This window comes from Scyliorhinus torazame, chromosome 21, assembly GCF_047496885.1.
Source record: "Scyliorhinus torazame isolate Kashiwa2021f chromosome 21, sScyTor2.1, whole genome shotgun sequence".
Classification (NCBI taxonomy): Eukaryota; Metazoa; Chordata; class Chondrichthyes; order Carcharhiniformes; family Scyliorhinidae; genus Scyliorhinus; species Scyliorhinus torazame.
This window is the reverse complement of record NC_092727.1, coordinates 88,568,901-88,596,551: the sequence shown is the minus strand read 5'-3', so window position 1 is coordinate 88,596,551 and position 27,651 is coordinate 88,568,901. Positions and strand designations below refer to the sequence as shown.

Sequence of the window (27,651 nt, the reverse complement as noted above, 5' to 3'; positions counted from 1 at the left end):
TTGCAGGGCCTTTTTGCAGAGCATGAGGCGGGTGGGGGACCTGCCACTCTCAATCCTGTTGCATTATAATTGGGTGGCGGATGGCAAGTAGGTGAGATGATGGTGGGGATAAGGTGGGTGGGGGAGGGTCAGAATAGGTACAGGTGGAGGAGGTCTCTTGCAGAGGGATGGCCCCACTCCCGTGTTCTCCAGGGAAGTATACTCGCAGCCCAGTGGTGGTGTCATCGATCAAAATTTGGAACCAGTTTAGGAGGCATTTTAAGCAAGATATATGTCAATACTGGCCCCTACATGTGGGAACCATAGGTTTATACCTGGGGAGGGGGGGGGGGGATGTATGTGATGTATAGGAGGTGGTGTGGGGAAGGGATAGAGGGGGTAAGGTACCTGTTTGTAGAGAGTAAGTTTGTAGGAATATTCACTTTTAGAAAAGTTGTTGTTTCAGTTGAGTGGGGGGAAGGGAAGACCAATGATATCTATGGGTGGTTGCTGGGGGGAGGGGGGGGGAGTAGAAGGTGTTCGTGGAAGAGATTAAGTGGAAGTGGGAAGAAGAGCTGTGGATTGAGCTCGGTTGGGGAGATTGGAGTGAGATATGCATCGGGTCAACTCAACCTCCTCTTGTGCGATGATGAGCCTTCTACAATTCAAAGTTGTACATAGGGTCCATATACACGGAGTTGGATGAGTGGAGTTTTCATGGGAGTGGAGGATCATGTGAGAGGTGTGGGTGGAGGCCAGCGAACCACGTTCATATGTTTTGGGGGGGTGCAAACCTGGAGGATTTCTGGGAGGCGGTGTTCAAGACTTTGCTGTGGATAGTAAGGGTCGAGATAGCACATTTTGGAGTGTCGGACTGGCTGGAACTGATGGAGGGCAAGAGGGCTGATGTCGTCGCCTTCACCTCTCTGATTGCCCGGCGGCGGATTCTGTTGAACTGGAGGTCGGCATCGCCGCTAGCGGTTGGAGGCTTTGTACAAATTTTTGAGTTTTGAAAAAATCAAGTTCGCCCTTCGGGGTTTGGACGAGGGGTTTCACACATGGTGAAGTCCGTTTCTGTCTATGCTCGAGGACTTGTTTGTCGCAAGTCGGCAAGGGCGGGGGTGGGGGGTGTGGGGGTGTGTGTGCGATGTTAGGGGTGGAAAACGGGGAAAAATTTACAAACTGTGTGTACCATGTCTATTTTGAGGTGTTATTTGTCGTTTGTATCTGACTGCTGACTGTGTTTGAAATAAAGGATATTTTTTTAAAAACCTAAACCCTTTTAAACCAATGGAGGATTTGAGGGGCAGCACGGTAGCATTGTGGATAGCACAATTGCTTCACAGCTCCAGGGTCCCAGGTTCGATTCCGGCTTGGGTCACTGTCTGTGCGGAGTCTGCACATCCTCCCCGTGTGTGCGTGGGTTTCCTCCGGGTGCTCCGGTTTCCTCCCACAGCCCAAAGATGTGCAGGTTAGGTGGATTGGCCATGATAAATTGCCCTTAGTGTCCAAAATTGCCCTTAGTGTTGGGTGGGGTTACTGTGTTATGGGGATAGGGTGGAGGTGTTGACCTTGGGTAGGGTGCTCTTTCCAAGAGCCGGTGCAGACCTCGATGGGCCGAATGGCCTCCTTCTGCACTGTAAATTCTATGATAATTCTATGATAATCTATGAAATTCTATGATATCATGTGACCCTGCTTAGCTTCATTTGGGAGAGAAAGGCACCTTGGGATTTTTACTCAAGCATAGAGTAATGTAAGTTAGTTAATTAAGAAAAACTGCCAAAGTGTGTCCTTCCATATCTCAGAGACACATTGCAAAAAATTTCAACCTTCAAAGTAGAACGGGCAAGCTGACATCTTGGTACATAGTAAAACCTTATCAGAACTGGGTGTTATCAGCAAAGGAATTGTGGTGATGTGCATCACTGTAAATACATATAAGCTAGCCAGACACTAGAGGGATCACCAGAAACATCACACACACACACTCAACCAATAGATAAGTTAGACAGGAGGCGACCTATGGACATTCACGATACACAAGGAGGTGACATGACAACAGGGGGACATTACACCAACCCATATATAAAGGACACCACACACATGATCTGCCCTTTGGCCAGTGGAGACAGTCAGTGAGGAGAGGCACAGGGTTGATTCAATATTACACCTACCACGTGGAAGACAGCAGCTGGTTAGTCAGTTTAGGTAGCTACAATAGGATTAGCAGTAGTGTCGAACTCAAGTTATAAAAGTGTGCATAGTGTCAATAAATGTGTTGAAGTTATCTACACGTCTCGACCTTCCTTTAACAAATGCAACACAAGGAAGCCGCTTATGTTACAAAGGAAACATAACAAAACATGGTACCAGGAGTGAACTGCTTAAATCCAGATAGCCATACCTCAGCGTACAGTGACAACCAGCAATACCCAGGCAAGATGTTCGAGCCCCCAGTTCCGCAGCAGCTCCAGTGCCACGGCGATCTCCGCGAAAACTGGCAGATATTCCGGCAAACGTTTGAATTCTTCCTGGTGGCAGCCGAACTTAAAGACCTGGCCGATGATGAAAAAACAGAGCTTCTCCTCACCATCGCCGGTGCAAGAGCAGAAGAAATCTTTTAAAAATTCAAGTTTTCCAAGGGGCAAAACAGGTGCGACTTCCAGGCAGTCCTGGACAAATTCGGCAACTATTGTGAGGAAAATACACTCCAATCGGCAAGAAAAGGTAAGAGAACGCCAGTACTCACCTCGAGGCCGAAATCCCGGACCAGAGAACGATTTGGGTCGGGGTCGGTGGCCATCTTGCTAAAGGGACTACACTAGCGCAGTTGAGTGAGAAGTGCGCAGAACCGGAAGGTTCGTTTGTGCATGTGCGAGACGTCGTGCATGCGCAATCAAGAAAACGGCTACCGATAAAGGAACAGCGATCTGCGCATGCGCAATCGCTTCCGACGGGCTACGTCACGCGTGTCATGACGTCAGAGGCCCCAGACCGCACCAATTTAAAGGGGAAACATCTCAAATCAAAGAAAAAATCTTTGAAAGCTGTAAAACAACCTTCCTTCACCTGGAATGACAGCACAATGCCTCAAATTGAACCAGGAAATGAATTTAACCTCCGAAGAACCCGGCAACAAGCAGTCACCTACGCACAAACCGATGATTCCGACCTTGAATACTTCGATACCAACCTTTACATTTTCTCTGGACCTTGCGAGCCCAATGACAGCTCCATGGTCCTAGACGACTACGACTCGGACGAACCTTTCACCTTGAGAGGCTACCCCAGTACCAAATCCGAACCGCAACTGGACGTGTTGCACATTGGCGACCCCCGCATTGAATCCGGCGCAGATGCGGATTCATTCTTCGGATTTGAGGACCTTCAACCCAGCAGATATGACGTCCCAATTCATCAGTGCAGGATAATGCTGCAACCCGAAATTAAGAGACAGAGAGTGGTACAAGCCCACAGAGAGTGGCCTGCTGCCACACAGAGTGTGGTCCACGCCCCGCTCAGGGTTCCCGACTCTACGAAAGAAGACATGCAAGACTCCACACCGCAGTCCTTGCATGCACAAGAAGTGACTCCCGTATCACAAGACTCCACAGCAAGCTCGTGGACAGACTCCACAATAGCAGAAACGCATGACTCCGATGCGCAGTCCTTGCAGGAACAAGACCATGAGGGTCTAGCAACCTCCTCTGACCAACTAGCGGCAGACGATGCAAGTCTGCCATGCTCACGTAAACAGCAAGAAGACTATAACAGTCTACCACGCTCCACTGCACAGCAGGACGACCATGACGGTCTATCATGCTACAATGAAGGACAAAGTGATGGTGACTGTTCAAGCCCAAATGAAGGAACGACAAGACAATGACAGTCCACCCACATTGTTTGCACCAGCAGATGAAAACTCTGACAATTTACCCAACCCTAGTGAACAACAAGCAGCTACTGAGGATCGACCCACGGTATGTGAAACGAGTGACGATAACATCCCACTTCCCATGCAAGAGGTACAAAGTGACAGACCTCAGCTAGTGTGTACAGAGACACTCGACGATCACTGTGAGACCACTGGTGACTCCGGTGACACCACACTACTTCCACTCTCAATTGCTCGAACCTCTCCACTAGTCAATGCATTCCTGCATGCTCCGACTCCAGACGTGCAGCTTCAAGAAATCTCAGCTGACTCCAGTGAACCTGCTAAGACTACGGATGGGGAGCATCAACAAAAAACAGACCAGACTCCAGATGGGGAGCAACCAAACGCCGACTCTGATTCACGTAAGCCAGACTTTACTCCAGACAGGCAGTGCCGCAACCTCAGTGATGGCACGCTCAGGGTGACAGCAGATGCCACAACGACAGGAGATGGATCACGTAACAATCACACTGGGTCAGCAATAACAAGCAGCGGCCACAGTCCAGGAGGAATACACCAATTTTCACCACAGCTATGTCCACACATTAGTTCCACACCGACAGTGCGGCCAATGACAGCTCATGCTGGACACACCCAGTATTCAAGCCTGCAGCAGCCAGCAGTCTATGCAGCATATTCTCAAACAGGCCAGCACTACGGATTGCCCACTAATGGAATCAAGACCGAAGGAGGACTACCGCCAGTGCAATCTGCACTACAGACTGGATGCCTTAGTTACAGCCCAGGATTTGCTGCACCACAGCCTGGCCAGACAGCATATTCCTATCAGATGCAAGGTTCTAGTTTCACACCATCACCAGACATTATGCGAGCAGCGATTCTGTCTCCAAATTGACATGCTTCAACGCTTCTCAGCAGAATCACCCTTCCAGCACAGCATGTGGCCAGAACCAGCATGCACAGTCTTATCCAACTTCAGCATATGGCACATCCATGGCCTCGAATGATACTGTTGATGGTACCTCTTCAATGTCAACGACCTATCAGCTACAAGATGCCATCCGACAGCACCACCACAAACGTAAAAAAAGAAAAAGACTCCAAATCAGACAGCAAAGTGATTTGACCACTTCTTGGTTCCTGTGGCTCAGAAACGTTGATGGCGTACATAACCAAGAGAGACATTTGACCATGATGATTGATCGTTTATGGACTCACATGAATGATTTAGACTTATTGTTTAATCACCGTTCCCATGACTTGTATATACCTTACCTTACCTACCTGTTCTTTGTTCAGTTTTTCTTAAAGTGTACAGAAAATATGAACATATAAAAAGGGGAGGATGTGGTGATGTGCATCACTGTAAATACATGTAAGCTAACCAGACACTAGAGGGAGCACCAGAAACATCACACACACATTCAACCAATAGATAAGTTAGATAGGAGGCGACCAATGGACATTCACGATACACAAGGAGGTGACATGACAACAGGGGGGCATTACACCAACCCATATATAAAGGACACCACACACATGATCTGCCCTTTGGCCAGTGGAGACAGTCAGTGAGGAGAGGCACAGGGTTGATTCAATATTACACCCACCACGTGGAAGACAGCAGCTGGTTAGTCAGTTTAGGTAGCTACAATAGGATTAGCAGTAGTGTCGAACTCAAGTTATAAAAGTGTACATAGTGTCAATAAATGTGTTGAAGTTATCTACACGTCTCGACCTTCCTTGACAAATGCAACACAAGGAAGCCGCTTATGTTACAAAGGAAACATAACAAAACAGGAATGTTGGAAGGAATGTATCAGGTGGGAAGGAGGAAAGAATAATAACAGCTATGCTCTCCATTAAGTTAGTTTTAATTTGTAATAATTTAAGGAAAAAGCAATTGCATTTGGCTGAATGCATTCCTTATATTAACGTTAATTTTTGTAATCGTGTGTGATTAGATTTGTGACTAATCCTTTTAGACTATTATCACTCAAGACCATGTATAACTGAATGTATAAGGATACTCTACTACCTTATGTTTTAAACACTAATTACGGCTATGCACCTTTATTTGATACACACTGGGTGTGATCCTTCGGCCACACTCAACGCACATTCAATGCATCTCGCGAGATGTTGCAAGGTGAATCTTGCCCACAATGGGATCACTTTTTGGCAAATCTGCATATTGGAGCAAGGCAGTAAGCCGTACTCTATCGATTCCCGAGGTGCCTGAGGCTTTTGGATTCAATCCCTTCACCTTGGGGAACTTTGGTACTGGTCCCCACAAATGGGGACCAGACAGAACAGCACTCGTGGGGGTACCCAAGGGGATCAGAGGCCTGCAGCAGCATGCCTTTTGGGAAGGGTGGTGCCCTGGCACTGCTGGTACCACCTGGGCACCCTGTCAGTGCCAGGGGACCCTGGTAGTGTCACCTGGACGCCAGCCTGGCATTCCCAAGGTGCCCAGGTGGCACTGCCAGCTGGCATAGGCACTGCCAAGGTGCGAAGCTGGCATTGTTTGCGTTTGCGCAATCGGGCCCGGGGTTTCTCAGTGTGGGTGTTGGGGGGGGCTGGGGGACCCTCCCATATTGCGTTTGGGCTGGGGGTGGAAGTTGGGATACCATTTTAAAATGGCGTCCTGATCTCTCGTTACAATGGGTAGTTCCGGCGAGCAGAGCTCCTCATTGTATAAAACGGGGCCATGCGTGGCCTCAGCCGTGCATTCCCCATTCAGGCCCCTTATTCAAAGTGAGTAGCGTTGAATAGCCATATGTTTCTCGGCACTGCGAGTGCTGGGAAACACATGGCTAAATGCGGTCGCTCGGGGACTTTGTTCCCTTTTCGGGAGATCCTGCCCACTGTGTCTAACTTTGAAGTACAACCTATTTTGTAATATATTTTCTATTAGTAGTTTGCAAACTTCTTTATTAGTTTTAAGATCACAAGCAACTTTGTCACTCTATCCTTTGTTTTGAAAATGAAGTAACTCATTCCAAGTAACCACCGAGAAGTAACAGCAATCATCAAATGGCCTCTATCATCACTGATAAGGGTCTGATTTATTGAAGATCTTGCTCCAATTAAGAAAGTCTGAAACCTCAGATATCAATCATGAATGCAAAACAGCATAGTTCCCCATTCTGGACAAATGAGCAAGGGTGACATCATGAAACATTCTTTTATCTTAACATGAAGTAAGTAAAATAACAAATAAACTTTAATGAGAGGGATGGTCCCACAAGTACCTGAGAGGGTCAGTCAGGGGATAATGGGAAATGACATCAATAAATGACCATCGCCTTTGAGAAACCAACTAGAAACTGATCATGCCCCCTAGACACATTGATCATGCATCACTGAAGCCAATTAAGAATTAGCCTTGCCTCATTTTGGCCAATTATAATGTAATAACATCATTGATCACACTGTGGAATGTGGCTTGGAATGAATGAATAATCAGAAGCTTTCACTGAACAAGTTGCACAGCAAGTGACTGCTGTCCACATGGAGGTAGAAGTTACAGAGGGAGAACAGCGACTGGGGCTGGAATTTTCTGGCCGTTTTCACCAGGGGGATTTCCTAGCACTGCTGATGGCAAATTCCTGCCACCCGTTTCCTGGAGACAGGGGGTGCATAGAATGCAAAACCCTGGTGACAGCGGTGGGATAAGAAAAGCCCACCACCGGTTAATGGTAGGCCACCTCAGCCGCTGCAAAATATGCCGTGTCAGGCATGGAAAGTCACACACCTGTGTCAACCTGCGCCCAACCAGAAAATAAGAGCCATAGTATGCTAGTCAAGTCTCTGTAGAATCTATAGACTCCCTACGATGCCGAAGGAAGCCATTCTGCCCATTGAGTCTGCACCAGCCCTCTAAAAGAGCACCCTAACTAGGCTCAATCCCTGTACTGCTCCCGTAACGCCACCTAACCTGCACATCTTTGGACAATGACAGGCATTTTGTTAGCATGGCCAATCCACCTAACCTGCACATCTTTGTACTGTGGGAGGAAACTGGAACACCCGGAGGAAACCCATACAGGTCCAGGGAGAACGTGCAAACTCCACACAGTCACCCATGCCGGAATTGAACTGGGGTCCCTGGTGCAGTGAGGCAGCAGTGCTACCCACTGTGCCACCCATCTCGCCCTGTATTTGATAATATCAATCACAACGTATTGAAGATTTCCTGAGTTACTTTCCGAAACTGTCTCTTGTTGTCTAAATGTTTGACGTCTCAAATGAATATGATCAGAATTTAAGTTCAAATTTAAGTTCAAATTGTGGATGATATGAAAATTGGCAGGATGGTAAATAGTGAGGGGGATAGCCTTAGATTAAAAGAGGATGTAGACGGACTGGTCAGATGGGCTGATCAGTGGCAAATGGAATTCAATCCGGATAAGTGTGAAGTGATTCACTTGGGCAGGGCAAACAAGGCATGGGAATACAGGATAAATACAGGACCCTGGGAAGCACAAGGATCAGAGGGACCTTGGTGTGCATGTCCCTTAAGGTAGCAGAACAGGTAGATACAGTGGTTAAGAAGGCATATGTTATACTTGCCTTTGTGAGCTGAGGCATAGAGTTTAAGAGCAGGGAGGTTATGCTGGAACTGTAGAAAACATTGGTTAGGCCACAGCGAGAGTACTGTGTGTAGTTCTGGAATCCACATTATAGGAGGGTTGTTATAGCACTAGAAACCGTGCAGTGGAAATTATGAGGGATATAGATAGAGTAAACAGGAACAAACATTTCCACTTGGTGGCTGGGTCAATGACAAGGGGTATAGATTTAAATTAAGGGGCAGGAGGTTTAGAGGGGATGTGAGGAAAAACATTTTTACCCAGAGGGTGGTAGGAGTTTGGAATTCGCTGCCTGAAAGGGTGGTGGAGGTAGAGACCCTCATAACATTAAGTATATAGGTGTGCACTTGTGATTCCAGGGCATACAAGGCTATGAGCCAAGTGCTGGAAAATGGGATTACAATGGTTAGGTGGCTGTTTTTTTTTAGATAATAATCTTTATTAATGTCACAAGTAGGTTTAGATTAACACTGCAATGAAGTTATTGTGAAAAATCCCACATTCCGACACCTGTTCAGATACACTGAGGGAGAATTTAGAATGTCCAATTCACCTAACAAGCACGCCTTTCAGGACTCATGAGAGGAAACCGGAGCACTCGGAGGAACCCCACGCAGACACGGGGAGACCTTGCAGACTCCGCACAGACAGTGACCTAAGCCGGGAATCGTACCCAGGTCCCACTGTGCTACTGTGCCGCCTTTGACCGGTGCAGACGCGATGAGCTGAAGGGCCTTTTTTGTGCTGTATGGCACTAAGTCTCTAATACCTAGAACTTACACCTTGTCTGATGGCAGCCTACAAATTTACTGAATTTAAATTCCAAACTTCCCATTGAGGGATTTATTCCACAACGTTTAGACTTTATTTAGCTGTAATGTTGGTCATTTACACTTGTTTCCTATTTAAGGTCAACAGACAATCCCAGGGCTGGAACAGCACAGTTAACTGCAGAATTGCTCACTTATTTCATATTCCTTTTTCCATGCCAACCATTTTGTAGCTTTGTGAATTTGGTGCCAAATTATAGCGGCATAGTGATGCTGCAATCATATGCCCGTTAAGGGCTTGACTGAGCCACGTTTCACTTAAGGTTAGCAGAGGAGACTCTAACACCAACACTCTAGCTCAAATTTGAACAGAGCAGTGATGGGTGAAAGGCTGATGTCTCAATGACTGTATCCTTAAAATGAAACCACCCACCCCATTCATATGTGAACATAAAATGGTAAATGGCCAATTTATGAAATGTATTTAAAGATTATCCACATCTATGCATAGATTTAGTATTTCATTCTCATCACTGCATCATGCAAAGAAGAAATACTTATCTTTTTCTTCTGTTGGTTGAAATTGTCAATAATTACACCGATAAAAAGATTTAGGGTGAAGAATGCCCCAAAGATGATGAAGATGACAAAGTACATGTACATGTAGAGATTAATTTCATACGATGGTTGTTGTTCCATCTACAAAGGAAAATAATAATTTGTTAACATGTCACAGAAACAAGGTCGCTTCTGAACTTATAGAATTAAAAACTTATTATCACAAAACTTCATTCAAAAAGACCATCTTTGACCTTGAGGGCTGGGGTGGGGAAATGGGTTGACAGGGGAAGGGTAGGAAATATATCTGAGAACCATAACCACTCCTGGTTCTTGCCGTTCTATCCTGCCCAGGATACCAAGAAATAATGACCTTCTCTCTCTTTCTGTGGTCAACAGTACTGCCTTCAAATACAGCTAAAGAGTTGATTAACCGAGCACTCAACTCATAACCGTTACCAGGAATTTGCTGAATACAGAACAGTTGCTGATTTTGCTTACATAGTACCAATGGCCACTCTTAGGCAACTCATTGTAAGGGAAATGTGAATGTAATTCAGCAATCCTAGTGAAAGGCTACAGAAATAGGCAAAAACTTGGATTTAGGGAATGTTTAATCATCTAATTAATAAGCCTACATCAAGAATATCCTGATATTTCAGCCAGATATCAAGCAGTGCATCTCCTATCAGGTAGAATCTGGCTTTTCCTCAGTCTCATCATCCCACTAATGCACTTCGTGTCACCTGAACTTTGCGGAATTCTTTGGCTTCAAGAGCTGAAAGTTCCTACAGACACAATACCAGGCTTCTGCTGTGAGTTGGGGAAGGGATGAAGGGTCATTTCTTGGTCATTTAGGACTGGGTTTTAGCATGGGCTTCGGGACCCCAATGTCATAATCAAATGGGGGTCCTGAGCCCACACTTGCTGGAGCAAAATCAGCTTGGAAACTTTCCCGGAAGGAGGATGCCTCTTAATTGATCGCTTCCACGCTTGCCATCCTATTAAGGGCCGGAGTCTCGGCAACCCCATCGAGAGAAATGGGTGTTATTGAGGAAGTTTGGGAATCGTGAAGAGACCTGAACACGGATGTGCCTGCAGAGACATGGACCGAATTTAAAAATTATGAGGGGTAAGGCTGTTAGGTCTCTTCACCTGAATTGTTTAGACTGTGAGGGTGACCTTTCCTGCTGTCCCCTCTTTGTGGGCAACTGCCTTTCAGTTTTCTATGTTCACACCTCACTGTGAAGAGTTTTACTGTTTTCCATGTACTTCCTTCTCAGCCTGGCGCCATGAGCCTTGGATAAAGCCTCTGCCTCCTCAAGTGGGATTTTCCAGCCCGCCCACTGCCAGGATCGTTTGGTCCTGCTGAAACTCAATGGACTTTTGGCTGGGTAACTGCTTCTCCCACAACAGGACCCCCCCCCACGATATGGCTGGAAAATCCCATCCATAGTCTGCTGTAGGGAGGCCGACTTCACTGAGCAGGCAGTCTCCACATATGACACGGCGTTTATTCCACTTGCTGCAAAAGGGGCCTTAAACATCTTGGGCAGGATTCTCAGCAGCGTGCCGTTCACTGGTGGCGGGATTCTCCCTTCCCACCGCTTGTCAATGGGATTTTCCATGGAAGCCACCCGCATTGCCGGAAACCCACGAGTGGATGTGCGTTGCCGGCGGAAGGGAGCACCCCAACTGCGGGAGAATTCCAGCCTTTAAATTGCTGTCCACTTATAGCACGCCTCAGGAATGTCCAAGGTGGCGGGAATGTGTAAGGGAGCCATCCCCACATTTCTGCCCCTATTTTCCCAATCAGTCCACCTCCAGATCCATCACCCCTGAGCTAGGAAAACTCAGTCTGCATTATCTTTTTTGTATATAAATTTAGAGTATCCAATTAATTGTTTCCAATTAAGGGGCAATTCAGCGTGGCCAATCCACCTAGCCTGCACGTCTTTGGGTTGTGGGGGCAAAACCCATGCAAACACTGGGAGAATGTGCAAACTCCACACGGACAGTGACCCAGGGCCAGGATCGAACCTGGGACCTCGGCGCCGTGAGGCAGCAGTCTTAATCACTGTGCTGCCCTCTCAATCTGCATTATCGAGTCATGATGCTGCAGTCATCATCTGGTACAGGACCGGTTGGTTGGCTGAATTGGTTGTTTCCTACCTTTCCGTTTTCTATGTTCTCTTGTTCACAACTCACAGTGAAGAGTCTTACTGCTTGCCATCCATTTCCTTCATAGCCTGGTGCAATGAGCCACACACTTTAAATAATCTGCCCTCTGCTTCAGCCAGTTTATGACTGAATGCCTGAATCTTCTAATTTAAAGAATGTCCTATGGAGTTTTGAAGACTTTAACAAGGATTCATGCCAGAATAATGATGGAGATTAAATGAAATGTATAAATAAATGTAACCACTTTGGAGGTAAATTCAACCATGGTGACAAAACAGACAAACAATTCTGGATCTACTACCTATTATACAACCACCCAGTTTCATAGGTAGATCAGCCAATGAAAGCGTGATAGTGACCATGTTGTTGCCATTGGTTTTATCCACACCAAAGGTGAATTTTATCTTTTGGTTCATTGTAGTTCAATGATATTTTCAGTGAGAAAGTGAGTAGGGAAAAAAAAGAGCTGGAAAGAATAACAGGGAAAAATAAAATTCCCCAAAATTTATACTGTACATATTGAATTTGGCTGGGAATTTGTTTATTGGCCAATGTAAAGTAAACAGGTTTATTACTGGCAGAGTCCAGAGCACCATTCTGGAAATCATGATGCATCTTTTTAATCAAGGAGGCTGAGGGGACCAAAAAGATCACCTTTCCAAGTATTGAAGGGAGAAATTTAATTTCCCGCTTATGGCCAACACGAGGGTGAGCAATTCCTCAGGAGGCAGTCAGCTCAGCTACAATCTTGGTCTCCAACATGCACATCCGAATCGAGGGACTTGCCCCGATCCTGCACCTTTCAATGAGACACCAGGCGGGCCCATCCTGAGATACAGTCAGTGCAGAATTATGGGACCAGTATATTTTGTATCATAAGATTATTAGAACAATATGGCATCTTTTTCTGTTCAATTAGTTATAAATCATTTTATCTGCAACTCCCTCATGTGTGGCAGGCCGGAAGGATTATTGCTGCGCAATTGATCAATCAACCCCTTTAGCTCATTGGTAATTGGCTCTAAGATTTGAGGCAGAAACGGAATCAATGGGTGGGATTTTCCAGCCCTTCGCTTCCGGTCCTGCTGAAGGCATCGCAGACATAAATTGTGTCGATTAATGAAGGAGCGAATGGAGATAAGGAAAGAATTTGCATTTAAATTGTGCCTTTCACAACCTCAGGATTTTCCAAAGCAGTTTGCAGCCAATGAAGTTCTTTTGGAGATGTCACTGTTCGTAATGCAGGAAACAAAATTCTAGAAAAAGCACAAGCTTGGAATTCTAACACAAAGAGAATACTAACCCATTTCCATTAATATCTTTCAGTGAATAGAACTATGCTAAATCCTGATTTCTAGTGGCCTATAATTCAACTCAGGAACAGGCTCCAGGAAGCAGACAGCGAGTGCTATTGGTTTCTTCCCTGTCTTTTAATACAAATAGCCACAGCAGTGTTAAGTTCTAAATTTGCACAAACTAGCAGAAAGTCTGGGTGTCACTGGGGACTAAGGGTCAACAAGCTCATTTTGGCCACAAAGAAGGCCCTGCATCATTTGTAAACTGACTTACAGGGTGGTTATTTTCTTATTAAATCTTGATCTTGGCTCATGATACAGTTGGCATCTGAAGAAGCCATGTAATGGGTACTTTATGAGCTAAAATGCATTGATGTTTTACTAATATTTAAATATTTTATATGCCACAAAAAATCTATTAGGCATGATGGCGGGATTAAGTGGCAGAATAAATCACCAGAGATTTTTATAGATATATTCATTGCATTTATGTTACTGTCTGACAGATTGAAATGACTGCCAGCAGCATCATTAATGGGGCACCATGTACTGGTGGCACTAGGCCGAGCTGGGATCCTAGCAGCCTTTATATATTGAGATATCGCTGGAAGCAGCCTAATGGTCAAACAATCACTTTCCATCCTGCGGGATGAAAGTAGCAGGAAGTTGAAACAAATCACAGGCACCTAGTTCATGTGAAATTAATGTTATCGCCCTGCTTTTATCAGTAATGATTTAAAACATTATCTTCTTCCAGCCTGCATTTGCAAAAGCATTCAGGGAGACCCTTTCCGAATTGAACTAAGCAAACTGGCCTTTGGGGGACTGCTAAGGTGATAACTCATTGCAGCTGAACCTTGCTCCTTTTGTTTAGCTTTTCGATGGGCCTTTTGGTCAATTTGAGGCTTTGAATTCCACTTCACCGTTTGATTCAATTGTTCCACTGGGGCAGCCAAGTCAAATGAAAGATCCAAGGAGCCTCGGCAATATCGGCAAAGGCCAGAAGAAGGCCTTAAGGAGCTGAGTTTAGTAGATTACCAATGGCAAGTCTGAATGTAGGCTCAACGTGGAGACTGGAAGGAGCAGCAAAATTGGCTGCTTCATTTATTTAGCCATGAAATAAGGAAAATAACAGATCCATTAATTAACACTGTAAAATCAAAGTTTACAAAGAGAGGAGAGCATTAGGGAAGGCAGTTTGAGGTAAAAACATTTCACAAATAAATTTTGATTTCAAACTTTGGAAATAAATTCACCAGAAATTTGTACCATGTTGTTCTTGTTGTAACTTTAGCGAAGTATGTCAGGGGAGTCTATAGATTACAACATGAACAGAAATACTGGGCAATCTCCAGTATTGCCCAGTATTTTCTGTTTTTGTTTCAGATTCCAGCATCTGCAGCAATTTGCTTTAATCCATAAATCAGGTGGCCCAGGTTACACTAGATCCTAACCTTGTTGGGGATTGCAATTAGAAAGGTGAAGCCTCTGCTTTCCATGAGGCCTGTGGCACAAAAGAGACTGGAATTGATGGGGGGTGGGGCTTCTTAACACCAGGAGTTCTCCTATCCCCTTACAAGAGTACCCATTGGACAGTATGCCAATGAAAGCAGATAGGTTGAGCAATTCTCGTGCAGCAGTGGGTCCAAGTCGCTGGACTTAAATAACAACTCTCTCCAAATAATTTTCCTATTCTTATTATCCGTACTCTTACAAAGGGATGAAGGAGGCCAGGAAACCATTTTTCTGGGTTTGAGGGGAGACCTGGCCCCCCATTTTCCCCAGACCCAGGAATAAGTCTCACTGATTGCAGCTTCTTCAAATGGCTGCTCCCGCCATGGCCCATATGTAATAAGGACACCTTCCTCCAATCTGCTACTTTCAGGTCAGCGCTGACAATACCAGGGGGGGTTCTTATTTCGGGTACAGCTATTTCAGATTTTTGTGACTACTAAATGTTAATGACATGGGATTATTACTAGAAACCAATCATTTCTGATTATAAAGTATCATTTATTAATGTAATATTAACAGTTTCAATCGGTAAATTGAAACCTTACAAAATTGTCGGTTCAGGAAATACAAAATTTTGATGGATAGTGGAAAAAACTGGTTTAATATGTCAGTGTCAGCAGTATATATCTGATGCTAATCAAGGATCCTCCCTATCAATACTGCCACTATAACTGAAACTTTTAGATTATCATAGAATTTACAGTGCAGAAGGAGGCCATTCGGCCCATCGAGTCTGCACCGGCTCTTGGAAAGAGCACGCTACCCAAGGTCAACACCTCCACCCTATCCCCATAACCCAGTAACCCCACCCAACACCAAGGGCAATTTTGGACACTAAGGGCAATTTATCATGGCCAATCCACCTAACCTGCGCACATCTTTGGACTGTGGGAGGAAACCGGAGCACCCGGAGGAAACCCACGTACACACGGGGAGGATGTGCAGACTCCGCACAGACAGTGACCCAAGCCAGAATCGAACCTGGGACCCTGGAGCTGTGAAGCAATTGTGCTATCCACAATGCTACTGTGCTGCCCCACAATGCTACCGTATCAGGAACTATTATTTGTCTGCTCAATGTTAATATTTGAGAGTGTTTTTGTCATTACATCATCAGGGAGGAGTCACTGAGCACAACTAAGCACTGGGTAACGTTTCATTAAAACTGAATGGTCTTGGTGTTTTAGCATACTGTATTAGGTGGCACAGTAAGAGCCAAAAGCAATTGTAACATGGTTGAACCAGTTATACTCTTCACAGTCAGATGGTGAAGGAAAAACCTCCAGTCTTTATGAGGAATAGATTTATTCAGAGACATTTACCTCCTGACTCAGTAAAGTGTTTCTTTAAATTATTTTATTTACCAATTAATCAATTAACTAATTAACATTCCCATAAAGGGACACTGAAATTATTGGGCACGTATCAAATTAAATTAAAATGTTAGTCTTTCTTTATATGTGCTCTTTATATATGCTCAAGTGATCATCCAATCAATATCCTCCATATGTTTGTACTTAACCTGAATTGAAATAATTAACCACATCTCTCAGAACTTTAATCCCAATGATTAGAAAGAATTGGTGGCATTTGGCGGGATTTACCAGCTGTTCACATCGGCGGGAAATTCCAGTCCCATGCCGGCACAGTGACCCAGGGTTGGGATTCGAACTAGAGTCCTCAGCGCCGTAGGCTGCAGTGCTAACCATTGTGCCACGTGCCACCCTTAGATTTCTTGTTGTTTAATTAACTTCTACATTTCTATCATTTAACACTGTCTACACTTCATTTGTCCTTCATCAGTTCTAAAGAAGTTTGGCAAGTCCTGAGGATGTGCAAGTTGCTGTAGAAACTGTAATTTCTCTGCCCATCCATAATGCTTCCATCCAGACTGCAGTCAGCATCAGGTCGGCTGCACTCAGGAAAATGAGATCTTCGTGTGGGTTAACCATTAAGGATTGTTAGGAGCCATGGCCAAGAGTTTTTGTTTCAAATGCTTATCTGAATCAAGAGCAAACATGCTCCGGAAGGCTCCACTCCAATGCTAAAGACCATTGCTAGCCTGCTCTTGTCCGTTCTCTGGGTTGCTGGACTACTCCATAAGAACCAACCTGGGGATACACTGACTGAAGGTTGGGATTCTATTCAGCATGAGGGACTCAATGTATATAAGGCATGATCTTTGCCATTTGTATCTCGTGCTTATTTTCTGCAGGTAGTCTGGTGTGAACTTCCTTCTGGGCCTAACTTTCACTCCCACACATTAAAACAGAAAAGTTCCAGAAGGCTGATGTTTAGTTTCAGCTGGGATGTTCTTAATGTTCCTCAACATCTTCAAATTTCAGTGACTTTTTTAACTCCAGCCATTGGCTGGTGGCAGGATCTTCTGGTCCCGTCGCTGTCAATAGGATTTCCAGTTTGGGCACACACCTACCCCGGCCACTGAGAAATCCATGGTGGGACCGGAAGATCTCGCTGGCGGGAATGGCTGGAAAATGCCGGCTCAGGATTTGATGTTTGCTTCAGCATATTCACTGCCATTTACCTCGGGAGCATGGGATAAGGAGGAAGGAACAAAAATCAGCTGGGATTTCCCTTCTGATCACAAGTCAGGGACTGACACTTGTTAGGAAGCACTTGTTTAGGAAGCCACCACTTTCAACTTTAGTTGCCCTTCCGCACCTCATCAAGGTGGTTGTTGTCCATGTAATACAAAATGTCAGCGAGCCATTTGACTGTGGAGGCTGCAGCTCGTGGGTCCAATACAATTCTCACTTCATGCCCACAGACACTCATGTGCCTGTGTCACAGGAAAATGATCAAGAGTGGGAACATTGACGAAAGAAATAGAAAAATCAGCAAAAGGATTCTGAGTCCAAGTTCCAAAGGCCAGCTAACTTAACACATACATGGAATCAAACCGGGATCTTCCGATCATTCCTACTTATCTGTTATTTAGGTAAGCCTTCCATACACTGTAGCCCAGTGAATCAGCTTCTCAAGCATTCACCTGATGTTAGTTATAGACACGTTGTTAGGAGGGATCATTAGAGATACACTGCATGATCACTTCAACACCCAACAAGTTAGTGAAGACTCATAATGTGGCTTCTGGAAAATATGACCAGACTTTATAGATTCATTTTAAAGGAAGGCATTGGGTTGATGGATGTAGTCCAGTTAAAACTATATGCCTGGATTATGAAAAAAGTGCCATGTATTTAACTAATTAATAAGATAGAGCCCTGTGAGATTTGTGAGCAGATATTGGATTAGGAATTGTTTACATTTGAGTAGTTGTCATTAATGGCAATTGGTGAAAGAGCTAGTGTATGCATAGCCAAAGTCTACCAGAACTTTGCAGAACAGCAGATTATGATATTAATCAGTGCACAATGCTGATTTGATTTCAACATTGCCATTTAGGAGTTTAATGTTTAGCCAACATTAGCTTGCAAGCTAACAAGCATCAAAAAGGACATTCCCTAGTGAACATAGAACAAAAGGGATCATCAACTACATAATGGTTAGTAGCTGATTGATTTTTGCCAGCTGTTGATATCATTCTACAAATATTTGGCGCTTTCTATCATTTGTTCAGGTTGCAAAAGTGTATGGGTTGCTCACAGATATAGGTGCACCAGTAACCCTTCCTTTTGGAATAGAGCAAGACTGAGAGAATGAGTAGAGGTCACGCAGAACAGGACAAGCTTCTAGATGAGGAAGGAGGAGGTTGGGGAGAATGATTTTCATCAGGAGGCCAAATTTTCCCAGGGTGTTCAGGAAGCAATTCTTCTATCTGAACCTCAGCAATGAACTGTGTGCGAGACGTCTGCACTTCACTGAAAATGGCCAACTGTTGCAGCCACAATTCCAATTGACTGAAAAGCGCAACCTGGTGATGACCATTTGTGTCTGGCTCCTTTTAGGTTAACACCTCACAGTTTCCCACCCACTTTTGCATAAGGGAGATCACTGAGCCTCTCTGTTTAAAGAGAGTTAATTACACTCTCTTTAACTTCTTTCAAGTTAGAAGCAGGCAGAACAAGAATGAGGATTCTTTTAAGATTGTGAGCTTTCTCATTGGGTAGGATGCTGTTGACTGAATGCACATTGCTTTGTGGGTATCACATGTCAATTCTGTGATGTACTGGAACCAAAAGGAATTCCACTCCCTCACCATCCAGCTGCTGTGATCATCGACATCCCTTCAGGCAGTCAAACTCCAGTTTCTGGGTGCAGTCACTGATGCTTCCACTCTGTGGCAGTCAAACTGCACCAGCTGCATTTAAGCTGCCATGCTAAATGGAAGGATGGCTACTGGCTGACGAAGATTACCTGCAGATAGCACAGCTCATGGCCCACAACCTATACACCCTGCAGGGCACTAGCTAACAGGCTGAGGAGGAGAGGCATGAGGCGAAGGAAGAGGAGGACATACCAACAACGAGAGTCTCCTTCTGGCAGTGTCGTCCATGAAGAATTCGTTAAAGTGCGATTCCCGTAACTGCAAGCTTAATTCACCATTCACCAACAGTCATGCACTCCTCACCTTCCCTCTGTTACTGACCATCAGAGTATCCTCTTGACTGTCATGACCGCCTGGGCTAGTGTGCGGTTAATTCCAATCCGACTTGACCCGGAGTCTCAACACCAGTGAAATTAGATTTATTTAAATACCCATGGGGCGCGATTCTCCGATGCCGCGCCGGTTGGGAGAATCGCCTGGCGCGACATTTTTCCCGCGACGCCGGTCCAACGCCCTCCCGTGATTCACCCAAGGGTGAGATCGGCTCCGTCGAGTTCTGCGCGGCGCAGGCCGGAGAATCGCCCGAGACACCCAAAATGCGATTCTCCGCTACGCCCACTATTCTCCGGCTCGGATGGGCCGAAGTCCCAACGGCGTGACCCCAGTTCACGCCGTCGCCATTCACACCTGGTAAATAATGTCGTCAGCCAGTCGTGCTGGCTGACGCTGAGCAGTGAGGAGGTGAGCAGACTGTTCCGGATCGGCTTCCCCGAGAACGCTGCGGCCAATGGGGGGTGGGCGGGGGAGGGAGGGGGGGGGGGTGAGGGGGGGTGAGAGAGGAAGTGGAGGTGGGAGGGGGGGTGAGGGAAGGAGTGGAGGTGTGAGGGGGGTGAGGGAGAGTGTGGAGGTGGGAGGGGGTGAGGGAGAGTGTGGAGGTGGGGGGGATGGAGAGTGTGGAGGTGGGAGGAGGGTGAGGGAGGGAGTGGACGTGGGAGGGGGTTAGGGAGGGTGTGGAGGTGGGAGGGGGTGAGGGAGGGAGTGGAGGTGGGAGGGGGTGAGGGAGGGAGTGGAGGTGGGAGGGGGTGAGGGAGGGAGTGGAGGTGGGAGGGGGGTGAGGGAGGGAGTGGAGGTGGGAGGGGGGTGAGGGAGGGAGTGGAGGTGGGAGGGGGAGTGAGGGAGGGAGTGGAGGTGGGAGGGGAGTGAGGGAGAGTGTGGAGGGTGTCGTCCATCCGCGGATGCCACATGTCAGCCGCCCTGATATGGCAGGATGGTGACAAGGACACGGTCGCAGGTTGTCGTGTGGCTGATGGGCACAGGCGATTGGCACACTGGTGAGGAGGACGGTGTGAACTGACCGTTGGACGCAGTGACCAGGTGTTAGGCTGGCTGCGTATCTGCAGCACGACCAGGCCACCGGAGCACACAGGTATCCCATGCAACCCGGCTGGAGAGTTGTGGAAGAACGTCCATGTAACATGTCGTTTCTCTGCCGCCTGCAGGTCACCATGTATGCCAACCAGACAGTGATGTTCACTGCCGTGGTTGGAGCCGCAACTCTGCAGGTGGCCATCCGGCAGCGCAGACTCAGACGGCCCACAGTGGCTGCAGATGCAGTGGTTGCTGCTGCGGCAGAGGGGATGGCTGCGGAGTGGCCTGCCGTCACCACGCAGGCCGCAGGCGCTCAGGCCCAATTGTCCAGGGGGTGCCGAGGGGAACATTGACCCCCCCCCGACGGCGAGGAATGCACAGGAAGCGGGCACTGATATCGAAGTGCTTGGGGGGGGAGGAGGAGGAGGAGGAGCCACTGATGGTGGTGCCAGGGTGCCACAGGTGTCCAGCAAGGCCTAGGGTGTACCGTGACAGAATGTCGTTCGAGGCCCTACCGGATATCACATGCAGGAGGAGACTACGGTTCAGCAGGGAGACGGTCGCACATATATGCCACCTCGTGGCGCACCTCGCACCACTTGGAATGGGTGGAGGACATGCTATACCAGTCTCCATCAAGGTGACGGTGGCCCTAAACTTTTACGCTACCGGTTCCTTCCAGGCGTCGAGCGGGGACCTATCCGGGATCTCACAGGCATCTGTCCACAGGTGCTTCAGGGCCGTGACCGATGCCTTGTACGCCATCGCGGACAGGTACATTAAATTCCCCGAGGACCGAGCACAGCAGGAAGCACGGGCATGTGGATTCGCCAAGGTGGCCGGGATACCGATGGTCCAGGGTGTCATCGATGGTGTGCACGTCCCCATGCGCCCACCTGCAGACAACAGGGAAGTGTTCATGAACAGGAAGGGCGCATACTCCATGAACATTCAGGTGGTGTGCGACCCCCTCATGAAGATCATGCACGTGTGTGCAAGGTACCCCGGGAGTGTGCATGACGCCTACACACTGGCACAGTCGTTCATCCCCGCAATGTTCGATGGATCCCCCCCCCGGCTGAGGGGCTGGTTGCTGGGCGACAGGGGCTATCCATTGAGGTCGTGGCTGCTGACGCCAATACGGAGGCCTCACACCAACGCGGAGAGCCTATACAACGAGGCCCATGCAGCAACCAGGGGTGTGGTGGAGCGGTGCTGAAGATGCGATTCAGATGCCTGGACCGCTCCGGAGGGGCCCTGCAGTACTGGCCCGACAGGGTCAGTCGTATAGTTGTGGTCTGCTGTACGCTGCACAACATTGCCATGCAGAGGGGTGATGCACTGGTGGAGGAGTCAGAGAATGGACCCGACGGCACCGGAGCCAACGCAAACGAAGGGGAGGAGGAAGAGGAGGAGGAGGAGGATGGCGTGCATTAGGGTGGGGGGAGGGGCGCAGGACACAGACACTGCCCGGGTGCTGGTTACGTCCAGGAGGCTGCACGACGGCACCGTCGAGGACAGCGGGCACGCGACGCGTTGGTGGCTGCACGGTTCACGCACCGTGGGGGAGGGATTCGCTGAACACTGCCACTTGCACCGCCAGTCCTGCACACGGGCACCACACTGCACCCACCCCCTCTCCCCGCACCCCCGCACCACGTACATGGCACCAATTCCACATCACCTTACCACTGCGGCACTACGGGCTTGCACAACATTGATGATTGTGTAAGCGGTTGTGATCAGTGCCATGTTGAATGATGACAGCCCGCTCTGCGATGAGCTGAGATTTGCCAGCCAAGGTCTGACTCATGGCGATAGCCGAGCCATGCACTCCGGTGGTCACAACCTTCGTAACGGGCATTTCATCACGTGCCCGTGTGGGGTAGCTGGCGTCCGAGTGCCGAGGACTACGGTGTCCGATTTTGGGAGGCAACAGTGAGTTTATTTGTGACATTCACATACAGATGCCCTACCCCCTACAACTAAACTGTGCCCTGCACCCGTGCCAACTTATTATGTGCCTAACTTCTTTGCCTTACGGGCCCTACCACTACGTCTAGGTGTGTTCCCAGATGGTACAGCAGGAGTGGAGGATGACTGCTGAGAATCACGCCCTGCGACATGGCTCCCCGTCGGCACGTGTTTCCTGTGGCGGCCCGGCTTCGATGGGCCATGCTGCTCGGCGGGCGTGCTGGATGGCGTGGTGCCACTCTGTCCTGCCCACTGCCCACCAGATGCGCCAGGGACGGAACGGGGGGAGGCCGAGTGTTCCGGGACGTCCCTTGCTGGAGGTACCGGGATGGGCCCCAGAACCTCCTCCTCCCTCGGGGAGCCCGTGGCCCCCAGGCCTCACTGTGGGACGGAGATGTGATCGGAGACATGCCCCGTCGCACCACCGACACCTGGCGCTGCCAGTCCTGAAGGCCTGCAGCGGTATCGACCACGGTCCGAATGCTCGCAGAGACGGAGACCAGGGAGTGCGACATTCCTGCCATGGACTGTGCTATCTCAACCTGTGAGTGCGCTACGCCATCCATCATGTGCGCCAGGCAGTCTATGCTCTCCGCGACCGACTGCTGGGACTGTGCCATCGCCTGCTGGGACCGGGCCATGGCATGGTGAGATTCGGCCAGGGCCCCGAGAGCGGCGGCAATGTCCTGTTGGCTCTGGGAGATGGCTGCCTGTGAGAGGGCAGCCCTCTCCTGGGCCATGGATGACGCGTGCACGTGAAGCCCAACGCCTTGCAGAACCTGACCAATGGCCAAAACCGTTTCACCCATTGCCTCCAGCGCGGACGCCACCCGTGCGGTGTTGGCCTGGGTGGCTGTGATGAGCGGCACCACTCCCTGCTCCTGGACGCGAATGGACTCCTCCAACTGTGTGTGCAGGTCCTGGAAGGTGGCCCTCATCCCGTTATTCAGTCCCTCAGTGTCCACATGCATCGGTTGTCCGGGTGGGTCAAGTACATCCAGGAACCCGGGAACCGTCTGGGCGGCAGCTGTTTGCTGGGCCTGGGCTGCCCTCCGACCGTCCAACCCCTCGGCTGCTCCAAACTCCATCTGCTGTACCTGCTCGGCTGTGTGGTGCGCACCAGACCGTGACCCGTGAGCCTCATCACTTATCTACCCAACCGAGATGAGTGTCTCTGCGATGGTGGATGGTGTGGGAGACAGCAGTGCCGCTAGCTCGGGGTCATCGTCCGTTAGGAAGTCCGGTGTGTACTGGTCCCCCTCATGGCCCGGCGCAAGATGCATGCGGCCCATGTCATGTTGCCCTCCAGGTGAATCCGTGGATTGTGTGGCCGTTCTCTGTGCGTCATCGTCACTGTCCATCCTGTGCCCCTCAGTATTGTCTCTGTCCGTCGTATGTGCGTCCCCGTCCAGCATCCCAGACTGAGAGGATGGCCCTCCTGTCCGACCGACTGCCACCCTCTGGCGTGCGTCCCTGGGTGCGCTTGAGGTTGGAGATGGTTCGCTTTGTCTTGGCCGAGACGACCCTGGACGTTCGGCGGCTGGCCCTGGGGAACACAACGATACGGGGTTCGTTAGACACGTTGGGCCGGGTGTATGGTGGTGGTGGGGGCAGTGTGTGAGGGGGGAGGGGATCGGGGGTACAGTGGCCAGAGTGTGAGGGGGGAGGGGATCGAGGGTGCAGTGGCCCGAGTGTGAGGGTTGGGGGTGGAGAGGACATGCAGGATTCTCTCACTTGCTTCTGCGCCTCCGACCTGGCATGTCGCGACCTCCCGGGTGGCAGATCCCCTAGTGAGGTCCAGGGACCTCTGCTCGTGAACATTTAGGGGGTGCAGCACAGGAGAACCCCCTCCGGTTCTCATACGCTCACATTGGTTGTGAGCTGTCCTGTCCTGGGGGGCGGGGTTGGATAAAGCATCACAATTAGGCGGGTATCATCAGGGCGTGCAGATATAGGCTATATTAATGCTGGGTGAGGAGATAGTTGGAGCCACACCATGGCATCTATCCAGGGGAGGTCCCGGTGCTCATGTGGGTCGAGTACAACGTTGTGCACCCTGAACCCCCCCACCCCACTTCCCCCCCTTGTGCACGGGGGCGGGGGGGGGTTTGGTTGGTTGGTTGTGACTCGGGGGCACCCTCATGGCACTTACCCTGGCAGCCCGAGTGAGGTTGTGCAGCTTCTTCCGACACTGATCCCCTGACCGGGGGGTGTGTCCCACAGCACTCACATCGGTGCCAACTTCACGCCAACCGCGCCTCATCGTGCTGGACGGCTGGCGATGCCCACGTCTTGGGCAGAGGGTGGCCCTTCGGCTTTCAACCTCATCGAGGAGGGTGTCCAGGTCCGTGTCCCGGAACCTCGGTGCGGCTCGTCGGGGCTCAGCCATCTCTCCTCCTTCTCCTCCTCCTGGGTCCTTCCGTGCGCGGATCGCGGCATTTATGGCGCAGCGCCGCGTCATTCGGCCGTCGCGCGTTTACGACGCTGCTTTCGTGCCACGCCCTCCGCGTTCCTCACAACCCCGCTCCTAGCCCATTTTCGGGCCCTGAATCGATCGCGATCGGGGCAGTTTCGCGCCGTCTTGAAACTCGACGGCGTTCACGACGGCGTGGGCACTTAGTCGCGGGAGCGGAGAAACGCGCCTATGGTCTTTGGTGGAGTCCAATAAACTATAGCCACCCGGTTTGAAACTTCAAAACACAAGTGATCTTTTATTATGAACAGCATCTTTAATTAAACTGACAGAAAATGTAGCTAGCTATCTTCTACACATTTCCCAACCACCCCCCACTGCCCTTTTTTAACTCGCCCCACTCTTTACACACACATTCACACAGACAGACCACATAGAGAGTAAAGGGTGGGGGAAAGGGAAATAAAATATGAATGAAATAAAAGGATAGTGATCTTTGATTCACAGAGATGACTTCCAGTCCATGACTTTCTGAAGTTCAGGCTTCTGGTTTGGTAATTCCTTTCTTGTGGGGCAGCACAGTAGCACACGTGGTTAGCACTGTGGCTTCACAGTGCCAGGGTCCCAGGTTCGATTCCCTGTTGGGTCACTGTCTGTGTGGAGTATGCATGTTCTCCCCCTGTCTGCGTGGGTTTCCTCCGGGCGCTCCGGTTTCCTCCCACAGTCCAAAGACGTGCAAGTTAGGTGGATTGGCCATGTTAATTGCCCTTAGTGTCCAAAAAGGTTAGGAGGGGTTTTGGGTTATGGGGAGAGGGTGGAAGTGAGGGTTTAAGTGGGTCGGTGCAGACTCGATGGGCCGAATGGCCTCCTTCTGCACTGTATGTTCTAGGCTTGATGTGATCCGTCTCAGGTGAGGTCACCTTTCCTGCAGACTCAGCATCATTTCAGGTTCATTGCAAAGGATATGCTGGACACTCACTGCTTTCAGAACAATAGAACTTCAGCCCCTGAAGAGCAACAAGCTGCTGGTTTTGATACACTTAAAAGATCTTCAGCGTCCATCTGGAGACAGCAGGCGACAGAGAGAGAAAAAACAGCTCCCTTCACTTCTGAACTCTGATCACTTCTGGAAGGTTCTCTCAGAAACATCACCCAGCAGGAACCAATCACTGACTGTTGTTCAGGCAGAACACTGTTCCTGGCCAACCCATTGGTTGCCAGTTAACCAATCAAACTGATTCCCTCCAAAGCCAGTTCCTCCCAGCTACTTAGTGCCGAAGAATCTGGCTTCTCCTTCCCCCTGTGCTGCATGGAGCTGATGTCACTCCTATTGTGTTATGCTGCTTTGGATAACACAGGCTGCTACTTGATGCAGTCTTAACTAAAGGATGCTCCAGACTCTGAAGTGAGTTCAACGTGTTTATTGAATTATCAACACATTTCTCAAATGAGTTCGACTCTCTGCTAATCTAACTGTAGTAACTCAGTCTAACTGTACCAGCTTGCTCTAAGCCACGTGTTGGGGTGTGATGCTGCTGATCAACCCTGTCTAACTCTCTAGATGTCTGTCTGTGGAATGAGGCAGGGTGTGAGTGCCTCATCCCTTTTATAGTGTTTATGTCATGCCCCCTTATGGTGATGCCACCTCTGAGTGTCCTGACTGCCCATTGGTCGTGTCCTATTCTGAGTGTTCGTTGGTTGCATGTTTGCTTATCATGACATCTCCCCTTTTTTTTTAGATGTATATACATGTGAATGTGTCTGTCTAATGTGACTGACTGAGGAATACAGAACAGAACAAACAAAACAAATGCTCATAAGTCCAGTCTCTGAGGCTTGCGTCTGATCCTCATCGACCGCCGGAGAGGTGGTGAAGGGGATGATGGTGTCTTGACAGGCGAGTGGGAGGCACAACTGGTGGCCTCGTGGTTTGAGGTGTCTGGAGGTGGCAATTCAACATGTGGAAATGGAGGGGAAAGTGGTTGTGGGCAAGCAACTTTTCGCAGTGCCTTTCGATTCCTTCGCACAATGGAGCCGTCAGCCATACGTATGACATAGGATCTGGGCGTGGCCTGTCGAACAACGACAGCCGGAGCTGACCACCCACCATCCGGTATCTTGATCCTGACCGTGTCTGCCGGGGATAGCACGTCCAGATCGGTGGCGTGTGCATCATAGCCCTGCTTCTGGCTGTCGTGAAGCTGCTGCATCTTCTGCAGCACCAGGAGGTGATCAAGGTTGGGCAGGTATATGGTTAGAAGCGTCGTCCGCAGGTCCCTGTTCATCAGCAGTTGAGCTGGCGACATGCCAGTGGACAAGGGAGTCGCCCGGTATGCAAGTAGTGCAAGGTGTGTGTCGGAAGCGGAGTCCGAGGCCTTGTGGATGAGCTGCTTAACGATGTGCACCCCTTTTTCGACTTTGCCATTGGACTGCGGATAGTGCGGACTGGAGGTGACATGCCTGAAATTGTAGCTCTTGGCAAACGTGGACCATTCTCGACTGTGGAAGCACGGGCCATTGTCGCTCATGACGGTGTTCGGGATGCCATGCCGAGAGAATGTCTCTTTACACGCTTTGATGATGGTCCGTGAGGTGAGATCTGGCAGCTTCAGCACTTCAGGATAGTTCGAAAAGTAATTGATGATTACGATATTAGTCGCGACCATTCGCGTGGAATAGCTCAATGCCAACCTTGGATCACGGCGAGGTCTCTAGGTCATGTGGTTGAAGCGTCTCCTTGCTCTGTGCTGGTTGGAACCTCTGACAGGTTTCGCAGTTAAGACCATGTCCATGATGGCCTGGTTGATGCCGGGCCAGTAGTCAGCTTGCCGGGCCTGGCGTCTGCACTTTTCT

General features: G+C 49.0%; 1 protein-coding gene across 2 annotated transcripts in view; it reads right to left on the bottom strand.

Annotated features, from left to right (window-relative positions):
- The window catches only part of LOC140398395 (sodium channel protein type 4 subunit alpha-like), a 352,602-nt gene that overhangs the window by 15,696 nt on the left and 309,255 nt on the right, over positions 1-27,651 (bottom strand). For both annotated transcript variants that reach the window (XM_072487039.1, XM_072487038.1), the window contains one exon: positions 9,807-9,944. In XM_072487039.1, the coding sequence (XP_072343140.1) occupies positions 9,807-9,944 (138 nt within the window). The remainder of the gene's footprint in view (positions 1-9,806; positions 9,945-27,651) is intronic.